At 39.7% G+C, this 27,189-nt stretch overlaps 1 protein-coding gene across 18 annotated transcripts in view; it reads left to right on the plus strand.

Annotated features, from left to right (window-relative positions):
* The first annotated feature begins 1,726 nt into the window (after positions 1-1,726).
* The window catches only part of CCDC88A (coiled-coil domain containing 88A), a 130,668-nt gene continuing 105,205 nt past the window's right edge, over positions 1,727-27,189 (plus strand). For all 18 annotated transcript variants that reach the window (XM_005575836.5, XM_005575837.5, XM_005575841.5 and 15 more), the window contains exons 1-2: positions 1,727-2,567; positions 2,664-2,764. In XM_005575836.5, coding sequence (XP_005575893.1) covers positions 2,505-2,567; positions 2,664-2,764 — 164 coding nt within the window. In that variant the 5' untranslated portion in view covers positions 1,727-2,504. The remainder of the gene's footprint in view (positions 2,568-2,663; positions 2,765-27,189) is intronic.

The following is a 27,189-nucleotide window of genomic DNA, read 5'->3' on the forward strand; positions in this document are numbered from 1 at the left end:
GTGGTGGCTCACACGTCTAGTCCCAACTGCTAGGGAGGCTGAGGTGAGAGGGTCACTTGAGGCCAGGAGTTTGAGGCTAGCCTGGGCAACATAGTGAGACTCCCATATCTAAAAGACTTTTTAAAAAGTCATCAAGAGTAGATGGAAAAGATTGCTAGCAATAAGGATGTCTGAAGGCTTGTGTACTGACTAGGGAAATTCAAGGTTCTACTTGTATACTACCTAGCAAAGTGCCACATGAATGCATCCTAATTTTAATTAAGATGATTTTCAAAGGGCATTCAGTTCCCTACTCCTCAAAGCAAGATCCTTTCTCCTGTAACTGAAGTAGAAAGGTTACATTTCAAGTTTTTTCATAAAGGTTCTTTATTTTGAAGGAATAATGTTAAAAACAACATTAATGACATTTATAGAACACTTACTATAAGCTGCCATTTCACTTACCCCTATTATTAGCCCTGCTTTACACGTGAAGGAACCAAAGCACAGAGAGCCTCAATAACGTGCCTAGGCTCACACAGCTGGTGCATATTGGAACTAGGCAGGAAGACTTCAGAGTCCAGGTTCCCAACTACCCAATTAAGAAATTGTGCTGTTTCTTAATTGTGTGATGACAGAGACATTTTTACTGCTAATTTAAAATATATACTCTATGTAAATATTTATGTAATGTAAACATAGCACACATTATAAAACTATATTATCTTTTCTCAAAAAAGATTGCATTCTACATGCCCATTTTACCCCAGGAAAAAAGTCTTTATTTTCCTTTTAAATGAGGAGTAACATTTGATTTTGCCAGGGAACTTAAAATTATGTCGAGGTTCCAGTCGTGCATGGCATGGAGATTTATGACAAATATGTAATCTGTTTGTCACCCAACTTGGATGACTTCCAAATGTTTCTTCTTTGTAGTTCTTGATTTTGCTTGGGATTCCCCCCCACCCCGACCCCTCAATGGCCAAAACAAAACAAAACCAAAAAACAATGTCTGAGTCACGTTTGCTCCAGTCAGGGAATACCAACGTGCTGACAGACAGCTCTGGTTTTTAAAAAATCTTACTGTATGTCACTTGCAACTCTGAAGAACATTCATGCGTTAGTGGACTGGATTTGGAAGAAAAAAAAAGAAGCAGAAAAAACCCACCAAGTTGCGGCTCAAGTCCCTCTGCCATTTGCTGCAGTGAGTTTTCCTATTCCATTTTGCTGGGGGGAAGGCATGCTTTACAGAACACATCAAACTGTCCGAAAAAGGTTGTCTGCAACCCTCACGTTTAAAAGAGAAGGATTTCTTTCCCTTTCCTTCACATATCAAAGAAGGCACTCGGGGAGGAAATAAACCATAATTACGCATGAGCGAGCGAGGGAGCAGACAGACCCCTTGCTCTGCCTTCCCTGTCCCCGCCCCCCAAGCCTGGGCGCAAGCGAGGAGCGGGGTGTCTCCCCAGCAGCTGCAGCGAACGCGCGTCCACGCCCGCGCCCGCCGCCAGGATCTGGGCGGCGGCGGGGCTAGCCCGGGGGCGCGCTCGCTCGGGAGCGCGCTCATGCAGCGGTTTTCTTCTCCCACAATCCAGAGGCAGCTGCGCGGGAGGGGCGGGGAGTCGGCGGAAGGATATCGGCGCGGAGGAAGCTGCGCGCTCCCTTTGACGGCCGTCCCCGGCATTGGCGGGCGGCTCTGGCGGGCGGCGAGGGGTGGGGTGTGATGCGGCACTGCGGTTCTGAGGCCGTTACTCCGGCTTCTCCATAGAGGGCGGAGGAGGCTGGAGCGCGGCGGTGATTTTGTGCCAGGGATTCCCAGAGAAGCGCTGAAAAGGCTGGCAGGGCTTAGGAAGCTGGGGGGTTAGGGACACGCATTCAAGCCCCCACCCCCGGGAGGGGAAGGGGGCTGGAGGCAAGGCTTGAGGGCGGCGGAGGGATGGTGTCTGTTCGGGGGGAAGGGGTGAGCCCTGCCTGTTGGTGCTGAGGGGCTGCGGGCAGTGGAGGCTCCGCGGGTCGAAAGCGGCTCCATGCCCATCGGTGGGTGGAACGTGTAGAGGTCGGAACGCCGAGGTCGAGTCTGGCGGCCCCTCGGAATCCTTAACGTGGTCTCTGTCTAACGTATTTCATTTAGCCCACGTTGGGATTAATTCATTGGGAGCAGTTTCGCTGGTCTGGCTCCTCCAGGAGCTGGACAACCTTGACGGGCTTTTTGTCTTGGGCTCCAGCCCCCTTTCCCTTCCTCCTCCTCCAGATGCCTTTTCTCTGCCCCTCCTCGCCCGGTACAGACATTTCCAGCGCAGGCTGCTGCTCGTGGTGTCCGTCGTCGAAGCCACTTCTTGGGATTTCGGCTTGTTTCCCTCTGGGGTGTTTTTTGAGGAGGGAGAGTGCCCCCCTCCTCCACGATGGGATTTTCCTCCCTTGCCGAAATGGACTTTCATTGATTTATACTTACTTCCACGTTTAGTGACCAATTCCCTAGGCGTATTTTTGTGGTAGTTCCTTTTTTCAAATACATACTCTGTAAAATGGAGAACGAAATTTTTACTCCCCTTCTGGAGCAGTTCATGACCAGCCCCTTGGTCACTTGGGTAAGTGGGGTGTCCTTTATTGTATATTTTGCTGCGTTATTTGTGGCTGCAGAGATGGAGGTGGGCGTTCATGTCGTGGTGATCCTTCTGTTCTAGGTTAAAACGTTTGGACCTCTGACTGCAGGAAATGGGACCAACCTTGATGAATATGTGGCTTTGGTGGATGGGGTGTTCCTGAACCAGGTCATGCTCCAAATGTAAGTTCTTCCTTCTTTCCTAGGTAACTTGTTTTCTTTGAGAAATAGCATACGGTGAACTTTGAGACACGATGTTTTAAGCCCCTAATTTGCTTCATTGGCCAGAAAAATTCAGGTGGTTTAAGAATTAGATCTTGAAAGGAATGATAATGTTATGCGCTCAGCCCATTATCACAACCTAGTAATTCTACCTGTTAAAATTGTGAAACTTTAATTTTTCATTCTGTCAACCATGTATCGTCACTTGTCTTCAGTACTGAAATCCAAGCCACATTGTGTCTTCTTTGATAATTTGGTAAAATAAAAGAGAGAATGAGAATCTGGTTTCTTAAGATAGGAAAAAAGACTTTACTGTGAAGTTATGTGCATTTGATGCAGAAATGTTTCTTATTAACCTCTATATCTAGAAATAAGTGGCTCAAAATTTGAAACTCGTTAAGTAATAGCAGATTTCAGAAGGGAAAATTTCAAACGGTTCTGATTGGTGAGGACTCTTGCTGTAGTAAGTAATTTAAATGCCTGTAATAACTAAAGCTTGATGAGATGATTTATTGTGTGAATTATTAGGTTGCTTAATATTTTAGGGATCATTTTAAGGTATTCTTACAGGTTTTGAAATGCAAGTATCAAGTCTTAATAACAATTAGATAACGACTTAGTGGGCAAATCTTTGTCTTTTGTGTTTATAATATTGGGTTTGTACTAAGTAGGAAAGTATGCTTTTGAGATGGGAATTGAATAGTGAAAGTATATTGGTAGCTGGATTAGTAAAATTAAAACTCAGTTTTTATCCAATTACAGATATTGTAGCATACGTGCATTCTAAGTACGCTAATGTAGTTTATCAAACTGAATTTTTCAGTTGTGCTCAAAGTAATGCGTACTTAGGCTTATTTCTCTTTAATAAAATCTGATTAGAAGAGGTAGTTTGGAACTTTTATATGTATGGGAAATCGGTGTGTTATTAATGAATAGTTGTTACTAGAGAATAAGTCTACCTTACTGCTCTGATAACCTTATCGTTTGTATTTTATTGATTTAGATTTTTATGTTTAAGACGGTAGAAGTCAAATCTATAAAAAATTGCTCTCGTTAACTTCTCTATGTGCTCAAAGATATTTGTGGGCTGTTTTTCATGTACGTGTTGATCCTACAGGGAAGTATTATACTATTATACATTTTCAACCAGTGTTTTATTTTCATAGGCACCCAAAGAAATATGTATGTTATCTGAATATGTATATATGTTTTCCTTAAGAAAGGAAAAAAGAGCGTAGACATTATTTCCAGGGTTAGTAAATATATTTTTGACAGCTGTGTAATGGAATTATTTTTTATCCTCAAAATATCTAACTATTTCCTAAGCAAAATGGTAGGATAATAAACTGACTTCTGTTTTGGGGAAACTACATGACAGAAAGGGTAGCCATCACACTAGATATTCAGAACTTGTTCCCCTATGTCTCTTTATGTGCTTATTTTTAGACAGAAAATTTTGAATTTGTGTGCTAAAAAAAAATGTGTGTTCACAAAAATAGGGAAATAGATTACTTTAATTTTCCACTTTAATTTTATTTGAACGATTCTTTTTCCAAAAAAATTTGGTTTTTTTTTTTTTGCATCCTAAATACTTAACTGAGGTGCTAAAAACAAATACATTAATTTGTTTCCACTTCGAATGCAGTTTTATGCTAAAAAATATATGTATATTTTGAAAATGATGGTATTCCAAAATAGTGGTTGCCAGGTTGCTGTTTTTCATGAGGGGTAGCTCCTTTCCAAACCACAACTCTGCTTCTGTATTTTCAGTTCCACCTCTCAGTTTCTTTAGATTTTTTTTTTTTTTTTGGTGTCCTAATTCTGTTGTAAATGACCTATATAAATTAAAAGAAAAGAAAAGAAAAAAAGTATACTTTTGCTTTGTTTGAATAATTTGCTAAAAGAAGATCAACACATTTATTTTAATTATTTAACTGATAGGGCAACAAAATATACATTGTTTTAAAAGCTGTATTTTGTTAATTTTGAAGTCATTAGGATTTCTGTTAAGCACTTAGATTAATGTATGCTTTAATGTACTTTATTATAAAGTGTCAGTTGTAGTTGTAACTCTGTACCTAGTAAATGTAAAAGTTAGGCCTAGTCTAATTTCTACAGTACATTTAATTACAGAATTAAATTGTGGGCAAGAACCCTTTGTAAGTGAAACTATTTATATATTTTCCATGTTTCTTGTGCTTGGAATTCGATGAGTGTCTTGGATCTGTGGGTTTGTAGTTTTTATCAAATTTAGAAAAGTTTCAGTCATTATTGCTACTATATATATATATATATATATTTTTTTTTATCTCTTCACCCTTTTGAAAGTCCAATTACATATATACTAGTCGCTTTGATGTTGTCTTAAAACTTACTGATGTTTAATTCAATTTTCTTTCAGTCTTCTTTGTTTCATTTTGAATAGTCTGTTGTGATGTCTCCAAACTTATTAATCTTTTCTTCTACAATGTTTATTCTGCTCTTGATCCCACCCACCGTATTTTTCATTCCAGATATTATAGCTTCATCTCTAAAAATTGTCTTATATAATACTTCCATGTCTATGTTTTTCCTGCTCTGTCTTTTCTCTAGATCCTTGAACATATGGAATATAGTTATAATTGGCTTAACGTCTATGTCTACTAATTCTGTCTGTGTCATTTTGGGGTTGGTTTTGGTTGATTGATATTTCTCCCCATTATGGATTCTGTTTTCTTGCTTTTGCATACCTGGTGATTTTTTTTTTATTTGATGCCAGACATTTGAAATTTTAACTTGTTTGGTGCTGGATATTTTTGTATTCCATTAAATACAAAAATCTTGAGCTTTGTTCTGGGATGCATTAAGTTACCTGAAAACAGTTTGATCTTTTGGGGACATGCTTTTTAAGATTTGTTAGGCAGTACCACTCTGTCACACTGTTGAGGCAAAACCCCTCCGAATACTCTAGCTGGTGGGAACAGGACCTACTTGGTGGTGTTCGCTCTCAATCTTTTTGGTGTTTCTTTCACTATCTTTGGGTAGTTTCCTCACACTTACATTCTGATAAGTACTCAGACTTGAGGGATACCCTTTGCAGATCTTTCTCACTGTGCAGCTCTCTTAAGTACTCTGCCCTGTGTACTTTAGCTACCTTGCTGTCACCTTTAGCTACCTTGCTGTCTCCAGACTCAGTTCTGTCTCTTCAGCTCAGACCATTGTGCTCTGCCTGGATTCCCCTCTTCCTGTTCTGTGGCCTGGAAACTCTTTCAAGGCTGTAATGCTGGAGCAGTTGTTGGATTCATGCTTGTTTCCCATCTATTGGGGATCACTGTCTTTTGTTGCCTGATGTCCAATGTCTTGAAAAATGTTATGTATTTTGTCTTTTTTTTCCCCCCAGTTGTTTCAGGGAGGAGGGCAAATTTGGTCTCTGGCCACCAGTAAAAATATGTTTATATACTTTTTTTTTTCAAGATGGGGTCTTGCTATGTTACCAGGCTGGAATATGTGATCATAGTGCACTGTGGCCTCAAACTCCTGGGCTCAGGCCATCCTCCCACCCTAGACACCTGAGTAGCTGGGACCACAGGCACGTGCACCACAATGCCTGGCTGTTTATATACTTTTAATTACATTTTTGCTCTGCTAGTCTTATATTATTGCTTTTAGATGTGACATGGACTTTTGTTATAGAAACTTTTTTTTTTGAAAGCATCTCGCTCTGCGCCCAAACTGGAGTACAGTGGCTTGATCTCAGCTGACTGCAAGCTCCACCTCCTGGGTTCATGCCATTCTCCTGCCTCAGGCTCCTGGGTAGCTGGGGCTATGGGCACCCACCACTACGCCTGGCTAATTTTTTGTATTTTTTTAGTAGAGACGGGGTTTCACCATGTTAGCCAGGATGGTCTCGATCTCCTGACCTCATGATCCGCCCACCTCGGCCTCCCAAAGTGTTGGGATTATAGGCGTGAGCCACCGCACCTAAGTGTTTCATCTTAAATGTTTATTAAGACTAAGAAAATTGATTAATTTAATGACTCTGGTGTTGCCATTTTGCACCCAGACTCTGAAAGTGAAGAGCTGACTTCTTCACGACACTGTTTACTGTCTCTGCCTCACAATTTTGAAGTCTGTTCACTGACTTGGGATTTACTGTATTCAGAGATGAATCCTGAATTTCATTGAGTAGCTTTTTGAATCAAATAATCTCGTAAGAACTTGTAACATGACATCAATCCTCTTTACCTAATGGGAAGGAAGAGGGAAGCTATTTAGAGATCTGGAATGATGGGCCAGCTCTTCTGTACACTATAGGGCATTTTCCTACTTCAGTGGATTGAAATCTTTTTTCTTTATTGTTACTTATCAGTTGTAGGGCGTGGTGACAGTGAAGTAGAAATAATCATTTTCCTGTTTAAGATGTCATTTAGTTCTGGAGCCAGTTTTGAATATTACTTGCTGTGAGTTTTTAAGGAATTTGTGACATTGTAGTTAATTTCATACTCCTAAAATTTTAAAAATGTGCAATTCATATTACTCGAATGGTTGAAAATATGGATGTCTTAGGGTTTTAAGTACTGAGAAAATTGTTAATAGTATCAGAATAGTATTTGGAATTATTATTTATGATCCAAACCCGTTAGATAGTTAGAGAGAACTGTACTTGGAACACTTGGTAATTGTGATATACTTGTTATAGCCTTTCTTTTCCTTTAGAATCTTGGGTTTGAAGGGACTTCAGAAGTCATCTCCTGTTTTTTTTGTTTTGTTTTTTTGGTTTTTTTTTTTTGGAGACAGGGTCTTGCTCTGTTGCCCAGGCTGGAGTGCAGGGGCATGATCACTGCTCACTGCAACCTTCACCTCCCGTGCTCAAGCTGTTCTCCCTCCCAAGTACCTGGGACCACAGACACGCACTACCACGCCTGACTAGTTTTTGTATTTTTTGTTTTTTGTTTTTTGTTTTTTTTTTGAGACGGAGTCTGGCTCTGTCGCCCAGCCTGGAGTGCAGTGGCCGGATCTCAGCTCACTGCAAGCTCCGCCTCCCGGGTTCACGCCATTCTCCTGCCTCAGCCTCCCGAGTAGCTGGGACTACAGGCGCCGCCACCTCGCCCGGCTAATTTTTTGTATTTTTTTAGTAGAGACAGGGTTTCACCGTGTTAGCCAGGATGGTCTCGATCTCTTTGAACTTGTGATCCGCCCGTCTCGGCCTCCCAAAGTGCTGAGATTACAGGCTTGAGCCACCTCGCCCGGCCTAGTTTTTGTATTTTTTGTAGCGATGGAGTTTCACTATGTTGCCCAGGCTCGTCTCAAGCGATCCACCCACCTCAGCCTCCCAAAGTGCTGGGATTACAGGTGCGAACCAGCCTGACTCTTTGCTTGACTCTATTGACTAGCCTGTGGGTTTCCTGAAGCCAGGGACTCTATCTTTTGTCTCTGTATTCCTAGGGCAGTGCTTGACAAACAGTAGGTTCTTGCTATATTTCTGTTGAATGATTGAATAATAGAGCCATGTGTAGTAAAGTAGAATGAATTTGGGCCTTATGTTAGATAGACTTGAGTTCAGTTCTAGCTGTGCTAATTACTGGTATGTGAACGTAACATCTCCAAATTACAGTTCCTACATTTATAAGATGGGAGATAATGTTTCCTTCCTGGTGGGGAAGGATTATCTCTACTAAGACAGGGACAGATATGTCTATTTTCTGTTTTGTTGACCCACTATATCCCCAGTCCTGGTTGCTGTCATTATTATTATCTTGTGCTATACTATATCTAGCTACTTATAGTTCCTCAAGTAAATCATGATAGTTCACAGCTTAGTTTTTTGTTCGTTTGTTTTTGAGGCAGGATCTCACTCTGTCACCCAGGCTAGACTGCAGTGGCACAATCGCAGCCCACTGCAACCTCAAACTCCTGGGATCAAGCAATCCTCCCACCTCAGCTTCCCAAGCAGCTGGGACTGCAGGCATGTGCTACTGCACTTGGCTAATTTTTAAAAATTTTTTTGTAGAGAACAGGTATCACTTTTTTGCCCAGGCTGGTCTTGAATTCCTGGGCTCAAGTGATCCTCCTACCTCAGCTTCCCAAAGTGGCTGGCATTACAGGCATGAGCCACTGTGCCTGGCCTATAGCTTAGTTTTGTATGATCTGTTAGTGTCACCTCTATATAGCTGTATGATCTTTAGTAAGTTACTTAATTTGTAAGTGGGATAAAAGTCACAGGATTATTATGAGAATCAAATAGAATAATGTATGTACAATGCTTAACATATAGAAAGTGTCCAATAAATGTTAGCTCTTGATTGTTTTATTTATATTATTATCATTAGAATTATTTTCCTCTAGAGCAGCAGTCCCCAACCTTTTTGGCACCAGGGACTGGTTTCATGGAAGACAATTTTTACATGGACCCAGGCTGAGGGGAGATGGTTTCAGGATGAAACTGTTTCACCTCAGATCATCAGCCTTTATATTCTCATGAGGAGCATGCAGCCTAGATCCCTTGCATGCGCAGTTCACAATAGGGTTTGTGTTCCTGTGAGAATCTAATGTCTTCGCTGATCTGACAGGAGGCGGAGCTCAGGCAGTAATGCTTGCCCGCCCACCACTCATCTCCTGCTGTGTGGCTTTCCAAACAAGCCATGGACCCAATCCATGGCCCAGGGATTAGGCTCTCCTGTTCTAGACTATCCTTACCCTTTTCTTTGACTAACCAATTCCTGCTCTTCCTTTAATACCTTGTGAAGTCCCCAGGCAGAGTTGTTTTCTTGCTTATGATTCTGAAGTACCTTCACCTGAGTAGCTATTGCTCTGCTTTATTACTGTTTAGGGGCTAGATGTTTTGTCTCATATATTGCTAGCACCTAACCTAGTACTTAGCATGTATCACCAGCACCTAGCATAGAAGTTAGCATGTCGTAAGTTGTAAGTAAATGTTGAAGAACTAAGTGAAGATAGCTATAATTGTATTAATTTTCAAAATTTTGAGAATACCTTCTAGTTTTAGTACTGTAGAATTTAGTTTATTTTTTTAGTTTTTCTTCTATTTCTCCTTTTCATTGGTTCTCTCTCTGTCCCCGTATTTGTTTTAATTACCTTTATTGTATATTTTTCCCACCTATGTTGTATCTCCTTTGAGGCAAGGTGATTGGAACAAGATTTCATGGTCCATAGTTTTTTATAGTATTAGAGTATAGAGTGCTTTCAGTTTGGTTTCCAATAACTTTCCTGTCCAATATGTTGTGTTTTTTGTTGTTGTTTGTTTGTTTGTTTGTTTTTTGAGACAGAGTCTTACTCTGTCACCTTGGTTGGAGTACAGTGGCGTGATCTCGGCTCTCTGCAACCTCCTCCTCCCAGGTTCAACTGATTCTCCTGCCTCAGCCTCCTGAGTAGTTGGGATTACAGGTGCCCACCACCATACCTGGCTAAGTTTTGTATTTTTAATAGAGACAGGATTTCACCATGTTGGCCAGGCTGGTCTCGAACTCCTGACCTCAAGTGATCTACCCGCCTCAGCCTGCCAAAATCTCATGCTGGGATTACAGGCGTGAGCCACCGCACCTGGGCCATGTTGAGATTTTTTTGTCCACAGCTTTGTATTGGACTGTCTTCAAGAAAAGTCCTTCATGATTGCCTTGTTCTCAGTATGATTCATATTTAGTTAAACTACAGAAATGATGAGAACCTAGAGAAGAACAGGTGAACTAGATGTTATACATGAGAGTATTTTTAAATTTTTTAACTGAAAATTTTCTCTTAATATATATTACGGGAAACTAGTTCTCACAGGATAAATGGAAAGGAAGACCAACTCTTTCAATAGGACACCAGTTGACTTTTAGGATCCACGAAACAGTTTGATACCATTCTAGGTATGAAGTTTTCAATATTTAGAAATAGTATTTGAGATTATACTTGGTATTGGGACATCTGTATAATACTTAATTTATTAATTAGTAAACTGGCTGCTTTTGGAGAGTCAGAGTGGTAGGAGGGCAAAAACAAAAACTTGGACCTGAAAGTTTAAATCCTCAATCAGTCATTTAATATTTAGCTAGTTATTGAAATTGGAAAATTACTTGCCGGGCGCGGTGGCTCACGCCTGTAATCCCAGCACTTTGGGAGGCCGAGGCGGGCGGATCACAAGGTCAGGAGATCGAGACCACGGTGAAACCCCGTTTCTACTAAAAATACAAAAAATTAGCCGGGCGCGGTGGCGGGCGCCTGTAGTCCCAGCTACTCAGGAGGCTGAGGCAGGAGAATGGCGTGAACCCGGGAGGCGGAGCTTGCAGTGAGCCGAGATTGCGCCACTGTACTCCAGCCTGGGCGACAGAGCGAGACTCTGTCTCAAAAAAAAAAAAAAAAAAAAAAAAAAAAGGAAAATTACTTTAAATGTTCTCTTTATTCCTGATTCTATTTTTATGGCTTCTTAGATCTATTTTGCTAGTTTAATAATCTTTCTTTTTTTTTTTTTTTCTTTGAGACAGGGTCTCTGTCTGTTGCCCAGGCTGGAATGTAGTGGCAAAATCTTGGTTCACTGCAACTTATGCATCCTGGGCTCAAGCGATCCTCTCATCTCAGCCTCCTGAGTAGCTAGGACTACTACCATGCCTGGCGAATTTTCTTTTCTTTGGTTTTTTTTTTTGTAGAGGCAGAGTTTTGCCATGTTGTCCACACTGGTCTCAATCTCCTGGGCTCAAGCAGTCCACCACCTCAGCCTCCCAAAATGCAGAGATTAGAGGCGTGAGCCACTGTACCTGGCCTAGTTTAATAAAAATTGGTGGATAAAACTGATTAACTTCACTCTGAGTGAGAGGAGATCTCCCCCTAACATTTGTAAGATCCAGGATAAGCATTCATTTACCACAATAGGCCTAAATATTTAAAGCTTATAAACCAGGCCAGCAAATCATTAACTATATTCTAGTCTTTTCTCTTGATAAATATACCTTCATAATGACTTGAAAGGTTCAAATTTAAAATCTGTGGAATTTAGAATTCATAAATTCACAGTTTTGCAGCAGAATGTGGTTAAGCCCAACCTCCTCCCCCCATCCCTGGCTCTTTCTGGCACCACAAAGAGGTCTCATGTACATGCTGTGAACACCTTGCATGCATGCACAAGGTCTAAGCTCTTGTACTCCCATCCCCAAACAAGTACTCCTTGGCCCAAGGGTGTACACAAGTGTGGCACAGTCTATTCTAAGGACAGACCTAGGAAAGAGGCGTGTGTGAGCCCTGAAATTGAGTTAAAAGTGTTTGGGCAAGAAATTGCAAAGTTCTGGGTACCTGGAGTGTCATTTAAAAGTGGGTAGGTAGGCCAGGCATGGGGGCTCACGCCTGTAATCCCAGCATCTTGGGTGGCCGAGGCCGGTGGATCACTTGAGATCAGAGTTCAAGATCAGCCAGGCCAACATGGTGAAACCCCGTCTCTACTAAAAATACAAAAATTAGCCGGGCATGTTGGCGGGCCCCTGTAATCCCAGCTACTCGGGAGGCTGAGGCAGAAGAATCGCTTGAAGCTGGGAGGCGGAGGTTGCAGTGAGCCAAGACTGCGCCAATGCACTCCAGCTTGGGTGACAGTGAGACTCCGTCTCAAAAAAAAAAAAAAAAGAGGTATATAGGCACATACCCCTGTTTACGTGGGCTCCTTTCCCAGTGGAGGCATGTGGGCCGAGGAGGGCCAGAGTGGGACTCAGGGCAGAGCTCTTTCTTGTCAGGATCTAAGTGTAATACTCGGTGAAAGGGATGAAGGGCTAGTTCCTTCAAAGATCAATTAATATGGGAATAGTTTCTAAGTGCTTACTGTGTAACAAACTGCTAGATGCTAGGAATAGGATGCTTTGCCCACGATAAGGGGGAGGTGCATGTAAACAAATTGCAATGTGGTATCCGTGCCATGATGAATTATGTTCTTGAGACAGTGTTCGCACAGAAAGGGAAGTGATGATTTACATGGAGGAAAGGCTTCTTGGAGGAGCTGTTTGAGCTGGACATGAGAGCTCCGTAGGAGAAATCAGACTGAACAGGAGTCATAAGCAGTGGGAGAGTGGAAGGAAGGACATTTTAAGCAAAGAAAATAGCATGAAAAAGAGGCATGAAGATGTAAATAACGGTGGAGGAATTAGGTTTGAGAAAAGTGGAAACATTTTACAAAGCTGCTAAGAGGAAATCACAAAGAGTGTCAGTTAAAGATGAATACAAGTATTGTCATGCAGGGTTGATGGCTTATTTGAGATTTGGAAACCACACATTTGTAGTTGAGCCAGTGAGCATGGTTGACTAGCCAGTAATGCTTAGCTGCTCGGAAACTGACAAAAATACCTGTAGAATTTATTCAGAATTCTGAATAAACAGACGTGGGATGAGAGAAAAAACAGACTACAGATTCTTAGCTGAATAGTTGAATAATAATGTGTGAGCATTAAAGTGAGGAAGAAAGCAAAGATTAGGAGGAAGCTTAGAGATTAAGGATTGTGTTGCTGGAAAGGGGTCCCAGTCCAGACCCCAAGAGAGGGTTCTCTTGGGCAAGAAAGAATTTAGGGCGAGTCTATAAAGTGAAAGCAAGTTTATTAAGAAAGTAGAGGAATATAAGTATGGCTGTTCCACAGGCAGAGCAGCCATGAGGGCTGCTGATTGCCCCTTTTTGTGGTTATTTCTTGATGATATGCAAAACAAGGGGTGGATTATTCATGCCTCCCCTTTTTAGACCATATAGGGTAACTTCCTGCCATTGCCGTAGCATTTGTAAACTGTCATGGCACTGGTGGGAGTGTAGCAGTGAGGAACGACCAGAGGACACTCTTGTCAGCATCTTGGTTTTGGTGGGTTCTGGCCAGTTTCTTTACTGCAACCTGTTTTGCCAGCGGGGTCTTTATGACTTGGATCTTGTGCCAACCTCCTATCTCATCCTGTGACTTAGAATGCCTCACTGGCTGGGAATGAAGCCCAGCAGGTCTTAGCTTTATTTTACCTAGCCCCTATTCAAGATGGAATTGCTGTGGTTCAGACGCCTCTGAGAGTTGTAATAAGAATGAAGGAAGAGTAGGTTAGAAGTGAGGGCATGAGAGAAGGTGAAAAGATAGAAGGTCGAGGTCAAAGTAGATTTTCAGAATTTGAGATTTTGGAGGTTGCAGTTCTGAATAGTGATTAGGACTATGATTAGACAATACTAATGGGTGGATAAAATAGAATAAAATGAAGATAAGTAAAGTTGAGTAGGAATTTTCTTCCTTTTTTTTTTTTTTTTATGAGACTGTGATCTCTTGATTTCACACTACAGGTAGAAGTTAGTATTTTGAATTAAAGTAGAAAGCTGGGGCCAGGTGCGGTGGCTCACACCTGTAATCCCAGCACTTTGGGAGGCTGACGCAGGTGGATCACTTGAGGTGAAGAGTTTGAGACCAACCACGCCAACATGTTGAAACCCCATCTCTACTAAAAATACAAAAATTAGCTGGGCATGGTGGTGAGTGCCTGTAATCTCAGCTACTCGGGAGACTGAGGCAGGAGAATTGCTTGAACCTGGGAGGTGGAGGCTGTAGTGAGCTGAGATCATACCACTGCACTACAGCCTGGAAGATAGAGCAAGACTCTGTCTCAAAAAAAAAAAAAAAAAATTAAACTAGAAAGCTGGGCAGTATAATTAGTGGGGAAGAAAAAAAAGGTAATTGTTTATAACATTTTATTTTATTTTATTTATTTATTGTTTGAGACAGAGTCTTCCTCTGTCACCCAGGCTGGAGTACAGTGGTGCGATCTCGGCTCACTGCAACCTCTGCCTCCCGGGTTCAAGCAATTCTCCTGCGTCAACCTTCCTGGTAGCTGGGATTATAGACACCCACCACCATGCCCGGCTAATTTTTGTATTTTTAGTAGAGACGGGATTTCACCATGTTGGCCAGGCTGATCTCAAACTCCTGACATCAGGTGATCCACCTGTCTCGGCCTCCCAAAGTGCTGGGATTACAGGCATGAGCCATCGTGCCTAGCCCATAACTTTTTATATTAACATAGTCCTTACGTTAAAAATCAAACTTTGTGAGGTATCTCAGTAGTCCTTCATGAAAAATTTTTAGATAGTGTATTCTTTTTTTTTTTTTTTTTTGAGACGGGGTCTTGCTGTGTTGCCCAGGCTGGAATGCAGTGGGATGATCACAGCTCACTGCATCCTTGACCTCCCAGTCTCAGATGATCCTCCCACCTCAGCTTCCTGAATAGCTGGGACTATAGGTGTGTGTCACCATGCCTGGCTAATGAAGATTTTTTTTTGTGGAGATGGAGTCCTACTTTGTTCCCTAGGTTGGTCTTGAACTCCTGGGCTCAAGCAATCCTCCTGCCTTGGTCTCCCAGAGTCCTGGGGTTATAGGCATTGGCCACTGTGCCTGGCCTGTATTCTTAATGTGACTGATTTTCCTAGTGAAGGCTAGAAAAAAAGTTGAACTTCACATTATCATCAATAACATAACTATTAATGCCTCCTTTCCCTGGGTGGTGAAGGACCAAGGAAGTTGATTTAGTTTTAGATGTTGGATACTAGTCTTTGATTTTTTTTTTTTTTTTTTTTTGAGACAGGGTCTCGCTCTGTCACCCAAGCTGGAGTGCAGTGGTGTGATCACAGCTCACTGCAGCCTCTACCTCCTGGGATCAAGCGATTCTCATGCCTAAGCCTTACGAGTAGCTGGGATTACAGTTGTGCACCACCACACCTGGCTAATTATTCTTTGGTATTTTTAGTAGAGACGGGGTTTTTCCATGTTGGCCAGGCTGCTCTCCAACTCTTCACCTCAAGTGATCAGCCTGCCTCAGCCTCCCAAGTGCTGGGATTACAGGTGTGAGCCACCGCGCCCGGCCACTAGTCCTTGATTAAGACCTGAACTACTACAAAGTAGTGGAGGATGAGAATTTACAGGGAAATACCAATGGAAAGACAAAACCCCTAATCCATGGTTTAAAAGGTGAACTGTAGTAATATCCCAGTTAACTTGAATAATTAGGGAAAATGGGATGAGTTTTCTTATATTTGAAGGTTAACTTAATTTTTTCCAGCTCCTTATTTCATATGTTTGCAAATGAATTAGACTATATTTCCACCTTTGCAAATAGAATGTACATGTAATGATTCAGAATTTATATATATATATATATATATATTTTTTTTTTTTTTTTCCTGAGACAGAGTCTCGCTCTGTTGCCCAGGCTACTGGAGTGCAGTGGCCTGATCTTGGCTCACTGTAACCTCCGCCTCTTTGATTCAAGCGATTCTCCTGCCTCAGCCTTCTGAGTTGCTGGGACTACAGGGCGTGCCACCACGCCTGGCTAATTTTTTGTATTTTTAGTAGAGACGGGGTTTCACCGTGTTAGCCAGGATGGTCTCGATCTCCTGACCTCGTGATCCACCTGCCTCAGCCTCCCAAAGTGCTGGGATTACAGGCGTGAGCCGCCGCACCTGGCCTGTATCTTTTTTTTTTTTTTTTTTTAACTTAAGTATTAAGTATAGCAGCAGCCCCCAACCTTTTTGGCAGTAGGGATCATTTTCATGGAGGACAATTTTTTCCATGGACCAGGGCGGGGGGCATTAGATTCTCATAAGGAATGGGCAACCTAGATCTCTCGTATGGCAGTTCACAATAGGGTTCGTGCTCATAAGAGAATCTAATGCTGCCGCCAGTCTGACAGGAGGCGGAGCTCAGGTGGTAAAGCTCACCTGCCCACCGTTCACCTCCTGCCGTGCAGACTGGTTCCAAACAGGCCACGGCCCTAGACTAGTCCTCGGCCGAGGGGTTGGGGACCCCGAAGCATAGTACTGAATGTGTGTACTGACTAAGACAAACCTGTAGTTAATAGTGAATGATCCCAAGCAGGTATTTGAAAACAAATCTCTGGTTATTAGGTTGCTTTTTTTTTTCTTTTTTTTTTTCATTAATCTGTATGGGTTTCATGTTTCTTTTGAGAGAGAGAGTGTGCTGAGAGAGTGAGTTGTGCGGGCGTGTGAACTGGAATAAATTAGGGAGCCCCGATGTCTAGAAGTTAGGTTTGGCCCCGAAGGTATGGTTAGTCAGGGAAACCTATCTGTGAAGGAAGTTAGATTTGATTTAAACCTTGAAAGGTGACTGGACTTGGATAGCTATCCATGAGGAGAGGGTATTTTAGGCCAAGGAAGCATTTTGGGGGGAAAGCATACTGCATGTATGATTTGGGAAATGGTGAGGAGACTTGCCTTAGGGGAGGAACCAAGTTGAGGAATAGTACAATACAGTATTTTAAAATCTTAGGTCATTTGTTCCTTTGCCTTTTAAAACCTATTTAGTGGCCGGGCGTGGTGGCTCATGCCTGTAATCCCAGAACTTTGGGAGGCCGAGGTGGGCGGATTACCTGAGATCAGTTTGAGACCAGCTTTGCCAACATGGTGAAACCCCATCTCTACTAAAAATACAAAGATTAGCTGGGTGTGGTGGCACATGCTTGTAACCCCAGCTACTCAGGAGGCTGAGGCAGGAGAGTTGCTTGAACCCGGGAGGCAGAGGTTGCAGTGAGCCGAGATCGTGCCACTGCACTCCAGCCTGGCCGACAGAGCGAGACTCTCTCTCGAAAAAACGACTCTTTTGCTAAATTGGAGGTCCCCAAAACAGTTTCTTTCTCATGGACCATTTGTAGAACATGACTGCAAGTTTTGTTAACTTGTCTATTAATAATTCCTTACCTTTCTGTATGTGTATCTTTCCTCTAACTTGGTTCATCGCATCTTGAATGTATGTGTGGCTATTTTTTGTCTTCTATTTTACTTTTTATTATATTTCTAATTTAATTTTTGTTTGTCTTAGTGCTTTTGTAATAGGTATCTATTATTTTGCCTTTAATTGGTGGGTTTATAATGAAGTTAGCGTTGATCCATTTGGAGCACTTTTCTGGTACACTGAAAAAGACAAACGAATATTGTGGTAATCTTATTCATATACTTAGAGTTGTCCTGTATGGGGACTTTAAAAAAAAAATCAGAGAAATTGGTGATTGGAAAAAAGATTTTCTTACCAAATTAAAAAACTGCTTACTTAAGGTAAGTTTCCATGACTAAATTTAATTCATTAATTAGAAGAGATTGTTCTTTGGGATTTTTTTCTCATTTTAAAGGGCTTTCTTCTCAAAAATGAAAGTGATACTTGTCACCCATAATTAATCAAGTGAACTATTTAAATTACCTTAGGTGGGGAGTACAGATTAAGAAGCCTTACTATACTGAATTGATAGTATGGGAGTGAAAGCTATAGTAGGTAAGTCTGTCACTGATCAAGGGAAATACCTGACTGTATATCAGCTCACTTTGGAATTTTTTGAGTCTCTAGGCCTAAGTAGATCTGGAGCAATTACTACTCTAGAATACTGATTAAAACCAACTTCTGTGACCCAATCTTAGGGCTTAGGGACGATGGGTAAAATGTTCCATCACAGATCAGTGCTGTCCATTGAATCTATAAACAGCCTTCTTTTGTTTCAGTTACTGGTCATGAGGTTGGCAACCATATAAGTGAATGTTCTAGATTAGCATATTATTAAGTCCCCAGGTCTCTATACCAACAACAGGAATTGAATTACCTAATACAGTAGTTCTCAAATGAGATCAGACCCCTGCTAGCACAGAGATTCCTTCAAGGTTTGTCTGTCAGGTCAGAATTATTTTCATAATACTACTAAGTTGTCCTTTGCCTTTTTTTGTGTGTTGCTAAAGCACTGATGGTGCAAAAGCAAAGGTTAGTAAAACTGCTGACATTTTAGTATGAATCAAGGAATTGTACCAAACTGTATGGGCAATCATTGTATTTTTCTCATTATATACTTGTAAGATATATATAAATAAACCCAGTTTCACCATGTCCTTGATGAAGCAGTGAAAGTTATTTTGTTGGGTCTTGACCCTTGAATCTATTTAACCTTCTGTGGGCAAAATGGGAACCATATATAATGTTCTTGCTCAATGATTATCTCAAGAAAAGGTATTCATGATTTTTGAGTTGCAAGGTTGAAGTAGTCCCTGTTTTTTGGAACACCATTTTTATTTGAAAGAATGACAGACAAACTGGTTGTTAACACTTGAGTACTGGGCAGACAGTTCCTCAGAAATGAATAAAGTGAGCCTGTCACTTCAGGGAAAACAACTGATTGTTCTCAGTGATGAAATTTGATTTACAGAAAACATGGACTTGACAGCTACTCAATATTTAAAGACTTTTCTGATGAGATTGGAGATGATATTAATGAATGTGTTTTGTTTTTTGTTTGTTTGTTTTTTTAAGACGGAGTCTTGCTCTGTCGCCCAGACTGGAGTGCCATGGCTTGATCTCAGCTCACTGCAAGCTCCGCCTCCCGGTTCACACCATTCTCTTGCATCAGCCTCCCGAGTAGCTGGGATTACAGGTGCCTGCCACCATGCCCAGCTAATTTTTTGCATTTTTCGTAGAGACAGGGTTTCACCGTGTTAGCCTGGATGGTCTCCATCTCCTGACCTCGTGATCCACCCACCTCGGCCTCCCAAAGTGTTGGGATTACAGGCGTGAGCCACCGTGCCTGGCTGTTTTTTTTTTTAAAGTAATAAAATGTGCTGACATTTGGAAGATCTGTATAATTCAGAGAACCAATAATTTCTAAATGGCCAATGAATAATGTTAAGAAGTTATGCATACATAGTTAAAAGATCCGTTGAACGTGCCAGATAGACCAATGGATTTTAATGTAAAACAGAGAAAGAAAAGTTCATTGATATTCAGATTCCACATTGCACTTAACCTTTAAGAAATAACCTTTACTGGATATTGGTAATATCAAAGAAGATTATCAATAATTGTGTGAATGTGCCAATCATAATTTTCCTTTTTCTAATTACATACTTGTGTGAAGTCATTATTTCTTATACTTAAAGCAAAAACAATGTATCACAGCACACTGAATGCAGAAGCAGGTTTAAGAATACAGCTGTATTCTATTAAGCCAAACACTGAGATTTGCAAAGAAGTGAAAGAATGTTATTTCCCACTAAAATGTTATGTTTTGAAAAAGTTATAAAAATGTTCCTTATGTTAACAAACACTGTTATGTTTAGGTGAATTAATATTTTAAAAAATTCTTTATTTTAAATTTTAATATAGTAAATATAGATAGATATAATGCACATAAACAAAAGCTCTTTGGGAATCTGCAGTAATTTTTTAAGAGTAAAAAGGGGTTCTGAAACCAAAAGTTAAAAAACTGCTAACTTAATATTTGAAGGGCTAAGTTGACATTCTAATAAATAAAGGGTGGGTTCAGCCATTTTATTAAGTTTAGATGAAACCAAAGTAAAGTATATGTATAGTACTGGATTTTAATTATTTTTGTGTCCATTTGCAGTTTTTAAATTAAAGCATTACTTCTGTTTGCTAAATCAGTGAATATCATGCTTTACTGCTAGCTTAATCTTGGACTAACGAGAAAATGTCATAGATTTTCCAACTTTTGAAAAGGTAACTTAATGTGTCCAAAATTATGCGAACAAAAACATGAAAGACTGTGTCTGTAATCTCTGTATGGTAATTATATGTCACGTACCTCTCCAAGAATGACCTGTTCAGTCAGTGTGAAGATCAAGATAGTTAATATATGTGAAAATATTCTGTAGATAGGTAAAAGCTTATATTAATATTAGACTTGTTGGCTGTCATGCAAAGTAATTGAATTTATGAAAGTGGGAAGAAATTGAGTTGAAGGAATATATATATATATATATATATATATATATATATATTTTTTTTTTTTTTTTTTTTGAGACAGAGTCTTGCTCTCTCATCCAGGAATGCAGTGGTGAGATCATAGTTCACTGCAGCTTCTAACTCCTGGCCTCAAGTGATCCTCCTGCCTTAGCCTCCTGCGTAGCTAGGTCTACAGGCACACACCACTATCCTCAGCTAATTAAAAATTGTTATTTTGTAGACAGGGAGTCTTGCTATGTTATGTTGTACAGGTTGGTCTCAAACTCCTGGCCTGAAGTGATTCTCTGGCCTTAGCCTCCCAAAGTGCTGGGATTATGGGTATGAGCCACCTCCTCTAGCCAATACATTTTTTCCCTTAAAACCACTAATTTTCTGTAATGTACCCTCCAAACAGTGCTGCAAAATAAGAAAGCCACTAATTTTCCTGAAATACCTTACTACTTGGATACTTGGATAACCCTTAATGGTGGTGCTGTTTACCCAGTTAATTATTTTTCATCAAGCAAACATTCTGGTTTATTCACACTTAAAGTTAGATACGTAAATTAGTTATTTCAGATGTATCATGGTGACATGCAAATATTACATAGTTATGTTATTATATAATTTATCTCAAAAATTTTAAAAGACCACACTACAACCGTAGTTTTAAATTACAGTGCCATGATCAAAAACCCCCATCAGTTAAGCACCAACACAGAACAGATGGTCCAAGAGGACATACAACAGGTTTACAGTCTGGAGGAGAAAAGCATAGAGCCATTAAAAATATCAGATTTCTGTTTCTTATATATATTAGTTAATGAATAAGTAAAGAAATAATCCTTGGTCATACAGGGACCAAATCTTAGAGTATTAGTGTTGCAAAATTGCTAACTTTAACTTCATATTTTTTCCTGATTTATAAATTTTTATATACAATGGTTGATAATACTACTGTCTGTTTATTTTAATTGAAATTAACGCAACTTGTCATAAGTAGGTCATTTATAAATGTGAAATTGCTTGAGGCCGTCTTTTACTGCCATGTTGCATTTAACTCCTGGTTGAACAGATTTGAGCTGTATTAGGCTATTTGTCACTAAAGCATTTTTTTACTTTTCATCTTATAAAGGAAGATGGTTGACTTGAAATTGTGCTGCCTTGGAAATAGCTGTGTGTGATTGGAAAGGTACTTGCTCACATTTCACATGCCACGTGTATCTTGTTCAATAGCTCATCTTGTATTTTAGAAAACGGCCTTTCCAAAGATACATTCTGTAGAAAAAAATGGTATAGTAACACTTTCAAAAAGAGCCTGATGAAAACTTTATTGTGATTATTTATTCTGAATTAATTTTTGTTTTGCATTTTAAGTATTAAACAAAATGAAAGGCAGAATATTTGGAATATTTAATAGACTACATTTTCTCTTTAGAGAATTCTGTGAGTCATACTTAATAGACTACATTTCTTTTTAGAGCATTCTGGAGTCATACCATACTGTTTGTTTAAATTATTGTATTGTGATTTTTATTATATTAAAAGTATTGGAATACAGGATTCAACCTGAGGAAGCTGATAAAAGCACACACACACACAGGAATGAGTGTTTTTTTCTGTCTTTATACTGGATGCATTATTTTTATAGAAGAAATTTTTAATACTGTTTTCTTTTCTTACGGCTTTTTTTTCTTTTTCTTTTTTTTTTTTTTGGTGGGGAACGGAGTCTCCTTCTGTTGCCCTGGATGGAGTGCAATGGCGCGATCTTGGCTCACTGCAACCTCCGCCTCCCGGCTCAAGCAATTCTCTGCCTCAGCCTCCCGAATAGCTGGGATTACAGGCACCCACCACCATGCCCAGCTAATTTATTTTTATTTTTATTTTTAGTAGAGATGGGGTTTCACCATCTTGGCCAGGCTGGTCTCGAACTCCTGACCTCATGATCCACCCACCTTGGCCTCCCAAAGTGCTGGGATTACAGGCATGAGCCACCGCGCCTGGCCCAGAGTGACAACTTTTTAAACTTTTTTTAAAGCAATTTCTTCTGTTATTTAGCCCATATATAGGGATAATAAAGCGATCACATCCTTAGGGTGAAAGGGCCTGTTTTCTGTGATCCTAACATATGTCAGTATGACCCTTACTCATATTGGGCCTGCATCAAATGGGAAACTCAAGCCTTATAAGGGGAAGTTTATTGCTTTCTAGATCCATGCCGAGAGTGCTTAATGGTTATCCTGGGCTCTAAGTACAGAAAGTTTATAATAATAGACTGTGATATAACATCTGATGGTTATAAAAAAATAGGAACTTTTCAGTTCTGTTTTCATACTAAAATAACTCTCGAATAGGTACAGTATAGAATAGAAGTTATAGATAGAGACTTGGAGTGCTTAGGGTATTAGCCTGTTCAAGAACTCCACTATTCTGTTGGTTTTCCTAGAGTCAAATCAGAGCATAGAAATCCCTTCACAGCCCATGGGCTCATTTCATAGATTTGTAGACACAAAGCAGCACAGTTTTATGAAGGGATGTAGAAAGTTTTCATTCACCTATCTTTAAGATCCCTTTTGATTGTGAGGTTAATTTTAGGTGTTGAAGTACTTTTCTCTCAAATATTTAAATTGCGTTTTTCATTTTTCCTCAGATTTCTAAAATTTCATCTGGTATCATTAGTATATAACTATATAATTCCTTCCTTTTATACCCAGAATTATTTTAATTGTTAAAAGCAGTCTTTCGCAAAGTCTGAAAAAAACTTAATATAAAACATCAATTTTTTTTTTTTACAAAAAAATTTTAAAAGATTTTGATTAAACCAAAATTCTAAATTCGGAAAACTTGCTAATTCTTGAAAGAGCTTTATGCAAAGACTGTAGAATTTCCTGACAACTGAATAAATTTCAAGATATCATGTGAGGAATATTGGACACAAAATTTAAGAAGAAGCATTAACACTTTTTTTGAAAAAACACTTTAAAGGAAACAGATCTTGATAACAACTCTGTCAAGGACAAAGGTAGCATTTACATTATAAAATTTATTAAAGGAATGATATCACCATGTGTTCATTAGAATATTGCACATCCAAAGTATAATATCCAAATTATGTATTTGGATAATCCAAATTAGTATAATCCAAATTGTATATGGTCATGTAGTAATGAGCTTGCACTACAAATAATACAGTTTTAAAATTTATATATATTTTTAGTTCTAATATTAAATTTTTCTTAGGCTGGGCGCGGTTACTTACGCTTGCTATCCCAGCACTTTGGGAGGCCAAAGTGAGAGGATCACTTGAGGCCAGGAGTTCAAGACCAGCCTGGTCTACATGCTGAAACCCCATCTCTCCTAAAAATAACAAAAATGAGTCAGGTGTGGTGGTGGGTGCCTGTAATCCTAGCTACTTGGGAGACTGAAGCAGGATAATTGCATGAACCCAGGAACATTGAGCTGAGATCATGCCACAGCACTCCAGCCTGGGTGACAGAGCGAGACTCCATCTCAAAAAAAAAATTTTTTTTTCTTGAGTACTTATTGTTAGATTTAAATACCCAGGTTTATAATAAAATATCACCACAGTGAACTGGAGGAGGGAAGGAAATTAATCATCTTTAGTTTGATTACTCACTGTGAAAACAGAATTGGGAATATGCTCAAACAATACAATAAAACAGTGATGTATGATGTACACTTGGGTTTTAGAAAAAACATTGCTGAAACCTTTTTTTTTTAAGTCAGTCTTTTCTTTGTTTTCTTGAATGATCCTAAAAAGGAAAAACTAGGAGAGAGTAAAGGAGTTCTAGGATCCTAGGCAGATTACTAGTTTGAACTTTGGTTTTCTGATTTATGGTGAAACCAGGTATCTCTAAAGTGTTTCTAGGTCTAAATGTGGTCAGTGTATGAGTAGGAGGCAGTCATAGATGAGAGGTATGTAAGGGATTCAAATGTAGAATAAAGAAAATAGAAATAAAAGATAGAAGAAGGCTAGAAAGGAAAGGTATTTAGTGTTTGCAAATGAAATTTATATAAGTGTAAATATACCTAAAATTTTTGTTACTGGTGTTGTTCTTACTCTGTTCTCCCAATTACAAGTATAGTTTTCTCCACAATGATAGCTTGACTAGACCCAGCTTTTATGCATTAAGTAATGTGGCCAGTACAGTAGGTACTCAGTGAGTATTTGTTTAACTTACTGACTAAAAAAGATACCAGACAAGAAAAAAGGAAAAAAGAAAAAAAAAGATACCAGAGTTGATTGCCTAAATAAAACAGGGTTTTTCCTTCAGTTTTACCATGACTTCTTGACCATGCTGCTATTTGTCTTTGTTTGCCATGACACGTGATCTGACTTCTACAATATAGTCTCCTTGTTTTTTGTAAGTAACTAGTTCTAGTTGATGCTTTTATTTGAGAGACTCACTTTTCCATTTAAACTCTCATTTGCCTTGGGCTGTTCTGATTTTTTCACTATTTGTCTTGCAATAAGCATAAATCAGTCACAGGTCAGATTTAGCTTGCCTTGCTAATAGTCTTACTTGTTCTGCAGATCTCAAATTGTAGTTTAGGACTCTATTATTCAACTGATTTTTGATACGCACCTTAGTAAGAGAACCTATTCCAGGCTGCCAAGTGAGTTGTTAGCTTGGAGATTGTCAGCTTGTAACTCTCAATAGAAAGCAATGGTTTAAAAAACACTATGCTTAGTCTTTGTTTATTCTTATTTTTATTTATTCAAACAATATTTGTGTTAGGAAATATGCTAATTTTTAGAAACAAAAACATGAATAAGAAGATACGGTCCCTCTTTTCAAGGAACTTAGAATCTAGTGAGAAAGTGGGAGTCAAAAAGACCAAGTATTGGAAGACCCATGACAGAGTTATGTACAAATAAAGGGGAATAGTTATACCATAGACTGGAGCTGAGAGAGTATGTAGTCTAGGACTTTGAGGGTGATGTAACAGTGTAACTCACTACATTAACATATTAATGGAGAAGGATCAGGTGGGAGTAGATGTAGGAAAAATTGGATATGCCAGGTGTGCTGTGGCTTGTGCCTGAAATCCTAGCTAACTAGAAGACTGAGGCAGGAGGATCACTTGAGGCCAGGAGTTTGAGGCAAGCCTGAGCAACATAGTGAGAGATCTCATCTATAAAACATTTTTTAGGCAGGGCACGGTGGCTCATGCTTGTAATCCCAGCACTTTGGGAGGCCAAGGCGGGCAGATCACTTGAGGTCAGGAGTTTGAGACCAGCCTGGCCAACATGGTGAAACCCCATCTCTACTAAAAATACTAAAATTAGCCAAGTGTGGTGGCACACACCTCTAATCCCAGCTACTCAGGAGGCCGAGGCAGGAGAATCACTTGAACCCGGAAGGTGGAGGTTGCAGTGAGCGGAGGTTGTGCTATTGCATTTCAGCCTGGGCAACAGAGCGAGACTCTGTCTCAAAAAAAAAAAAAAAACCAAAAATCAAAACTTTTTATTTTAAAGTTAGCTAGGTGTGGTAGTGCACATCTGTAGTTCCAAGTACTTGAGAGACTGAGAAAGATTTCTTGAGCTTACAAGTTAAAGGCTGCAGTGAGCTATGATCATGGCATTGCATCTCAGCCTGGGTAACAGAGGGAGACTCTGTCTTCAAAAAAATAAAAAATAAATAATACTGGATAAAGTTCAGCACCCATTCAGACAGTGAATAGAAATGGAAGGGAATGCCTGATAGATGGTATCTATCAGAAAATTACAGCAAACATCATGCATTAATGGTGAAACATTAAATGCAGTTCTCTTAGAGAACAACAAGAGAAGGATATCTGTTGTCTCCATTTCTATTTGTTAATGCACCAAGTAAAGAAATAGAAATGTAATGCAAGATTGAAAAGGTGGAAATAAACTGTCATTTACTGATGGTGTGATTTTTTTTTTTAACCTAGAAAACCCAAGAACGTGAACCTAGTAAACTAAGTTTTGAAAGGTGGTTAATTAGACATTCAGCATTCAAAAACTCTATAGTTTTGGCTGGGCACGGTGGCTCACGCCTGTAATCCCAACACTTTAGGAGGCAGAGGTAGGTGGATCACTTGAGGTCAGGAGGCTGAGATCACCCTGGCCAACATAGTGAAACCCCATCACTACTAAAAATACAATAACACTTAGCCGGGCGTGGTGGCGCGTGCCTGTAGTCCCAGCTACTCGGGAGGCTGAGACATGAGAATCGCCTGAACCCTGCAGGCAGAGGTTGCAGTAAGCTGAGACCGTGCCACTGTACTTCGGCCTGGCAGAGTGAGACTCTGTGGCAAAAAAAAAAAACAAAAAAAAACCCAAAAAACCAAAAACAAAACCCTATAGTTTTCAACTGTTACACAATAGCACCAGTAGACAATGTAATAGAAAAAAAAATCCATTTCACAAAGCAACAAAAGCTTCTTTACCCAAGTAAGAAAAAAAACTTAAATATGTAAGACTTCCGTGGGGAAATTTTAAATTTTTACTGATGGAAATGAAATGCCAGTTTTTAATCAAATTAATATTACTAATGTCAATAAATCCCAACAAGGTTTTTCATAGAACCTTATAAATATCCTAAAATGATAGAAAAGGTCACTATGTTCAATTGATGAAGACAGTATAGAAAAAACAACAACAAAAGAAAGGGACTTGTCTTAGTAGAATTGAGATCATAA

The sequence above is a fragment of the Macaca fascicularis genome, chromosome 13 (assembly GCF_037993035.2).
Source record: "Macaca fascicularis isolate 582-1 chromosome 13, T2T-MFA8v1.1".
Classification (NCBI taxonomy): domain Eukaryota; kingdom Metazoa; phylum Chordata; class Mammalia; order Primates; family Cercopithecidae; genus Macaca; species Macaca fascicularis.